The 2,300-nt window shown below is 60.4% G+C and overlaps 1 protein-coding gene across 1 annotated transcript in view; it reads left to right on the plus strand.

Annotated features, from left to right (window-relative positions):
* The window catches only part of GLTSCR1 (glioma tumor suppressor candidate region gene 1), a 10,837-nt gene that overhangs the window by 7,541 nt on the left and 996 nt on the right, over nt 1-2,300 (plus strand). Inside the window, exons 5-8 of the mRNA XM_017729558.1 lie at nt 126-933; nt 1,350-1,421; nt 1,700-1,758; nt 2,179-2,296. Coding sequence (XP_017585047.1) covers nt 126-933; nt 1,350-1,421; nt 1,700-1,758; nt 2,179-2,296 — 1,057 coding nt within the window. The remainder of the gene's footprint in view (nt 1-125; nt 934-1,349; nt 1,422-1,699; nt 1,759-2,178; nt 2,297-2,300) is intronic.

The following is a 2,300-nucleotide window of genomic DNA, read 5'->3' on the forward strand; positions in this document are numbered from 1 at the left end:
AATCCCGAGGAGAGCCGGTGGGAAGGATCCCGTTTTCCAGGGAAAATTCCCTTTGCAAATCCCGGCCCGCGCTCGGATCCCAACGGATTCAGGTGTTGGATCCCGCCGGATCCGGGATTTTCCAGGGATTCAGCTGCTGAATCCCACTGGATTTGGGATTTCGAGGGGGTTCAGGTGTTGAATCCCGCTGGATTTGGGATTGGGGGGTTCCCGGGCCGGCCCGCCCCCGCTCTTGGGAATCCCCCAGGATCCACACCAGGACCCTCCTCACATTCCCAGTTTCCCGGTCCCATTCCCCGTTTCCCGGTCCCATTCCCGGTTTCCCGGTGCCATTCCTGTCTGCCATTTCTGGTTTCCCGGTGCCATTCCCGGTTTCCCGGTGCCATTCCCGGTTTCCTGGTGCCATTCCCGGTTTCCTGGTGTCATTCCCATCTCCCATTCCCGGTTTCCCAGTGCCATTCCCGGTTTCCCGGTGCCATTCCCGTCTCCCATTCCCGGTTTCCGGTGCCATTCCCGGTTTCCCAGTCCCGTTCCCGGTTTCCCAGTGCCATTCCCGGTTTCCCAGTGCCATTCCCGTCTCCCATTCCCGGTTTCCTGGTGCCATTCCCGGTTTCCCAGTCCCGTTCCCGGTTTCCCGGTGCCATTCCCGGCTCCCATTCCCAGTTTCCCGGTGCCATTCCCCGTTTCCCAGTCCCGTTCCCGGTTTCCCGGTGCCATTCCCGGTTTCCCGGTGCCATTCCCGTCTCCCATTCCCCGTTTCCCAGTCCCGTTCCCGGTTTCCCGGTGCCATTCCCATCTCCCATTCCCGCAGGTGCCGCCGCCCCGGCCGAGGCCAAGCCCTTCTCCAGCGTTCCCACCCCCATTCCCGCCGGGAAAGGGGCCCCGGCTCCCGGGAAGTCGGGGGCTCCTCTCCCGCCCCAGCAGCCCGGCCAGGTGAGCGCCTTTTCCAGGGATTTTCCCCTTCTGTTCCTTGGGTTTCCCCCTTCTTTTCCCTGCGTCTGCCTTGATTCCTGAGGTTTTCCCCCTTTAATTCCCACTTCCCCCCCCTTAATTCTTCACTTTTCCACTTATTTTTCCAATTTTCCCCCTTCCTTTCCCAGTTTTCCCACTTCATTTCCCATTTTCTCCCTTGGCTTCCAGGTTTTCCCACTTTATTTCCCAGTTTTTCCCAGTTTTCCTTGTCCATTCCGCCGTTTTCCTGCTCCTTTTCCCAATTTTCTGAATTCCCTCGCTTTTAATTTCCCACTTTTTCCCCCCTTTTTCCCCGGGTTTTCCCCCTTTGGGATCTCCCCCTTTCCCAGCCATGGGAATTTCCCCGTTATTCCCAATTTTTCCCCGTTTTTCCACAGGTGAAGCCAGGCGGGATCAAGGGCCCCCCCCAGACCCCGGGGGGTGGGAAGGGCCCCCAGGCCCCGCCCACGGTGAGTCCCCAAATCCTGGGAATCCGCCCCAAAATCCTGGGAATTCAGTCCCCAAATCCTGGGAATCCACTCCCAAAATCCCAGGAATCCACCCCCAAAATCCCAGAAGTCCTCCAAAATCTGGGAATTCCCCCCAAATCCGAGGAATCCTCCCAAAATCCTGGGAATCCCTCCCAAATCCTGCGTATCCCTTCCCCCAAATCCTGGGAATTTTCCCCAAATCCTGTGAACTCCCCAAATCCCCGGAATTGCCCCAAATCCCGGGAATGTCTCCGCAGCTGGAGGGGAAGCTGGCGCTGAAGAAGCCCCCGGCGCTGCAGCCCAGTAAGGAGGCCTGGTAAGGAACTGGGAATGCCGGGAATTCCGGCCGGGGTGGGGCCATTCGCGGGGAATTCTGTCCCAGCTTGTGCTGAAAACTGAGAATTGTGTCCGCTTCGCTGCTGGGAATTGGGAATTTGTTGCCAGAAGCTGGGAATTCTGCCCGTTTCAGCGCTGGGAGTCGGGAATTCTGCCCACGGTGGTGCTGTAGATTGGGAATTCTGCCCGTTTCAGCGCTGGGAGTCGGGAATTCTGCCCATGGTGGTGCTGTAGATCGGGAATTCTGCCGGCGTCAGCGCCGGGAGTTGGGAGCGCGGCTCCAGCTGGCGCCAAGGGCTGGGACTTGGGGCCGCGTCAGCGGCAGGAACGGGGAATTGCGGGGCTGGGAACCGGCAGTTCCGTCCGCGCTTGTGCCGAAAGCCCGGAATTCCGCCCGCAGCCTCCTGGAGCAGCTGCACAAGCACCAGGGCGCGGTGCTGCACCCGGAATTCCGGACCCCCTTCCGCTCCGTGGGCGACGCCCTGCGCCGGCTGCCGGCCTCCCACGCGTACACGGGGGTGG

The sequence above is a fragment of the Corvus brachyrhynchos genome, unplaced genomic scaffold, assembly GCF_000691975.1.
Source record: "Corvus brachyrhynchos isolate BGI_N302 unplaced genomic scaffold, ASM69197v1 scaffold543, whole genome shotgun sequence".
NCBI classification, from domain to species: Eukaryota; Metazoa; Chordata; class Aves; order Passeriformes; family Corvidae; genus Corvus; species Corvus brachyrhynchos.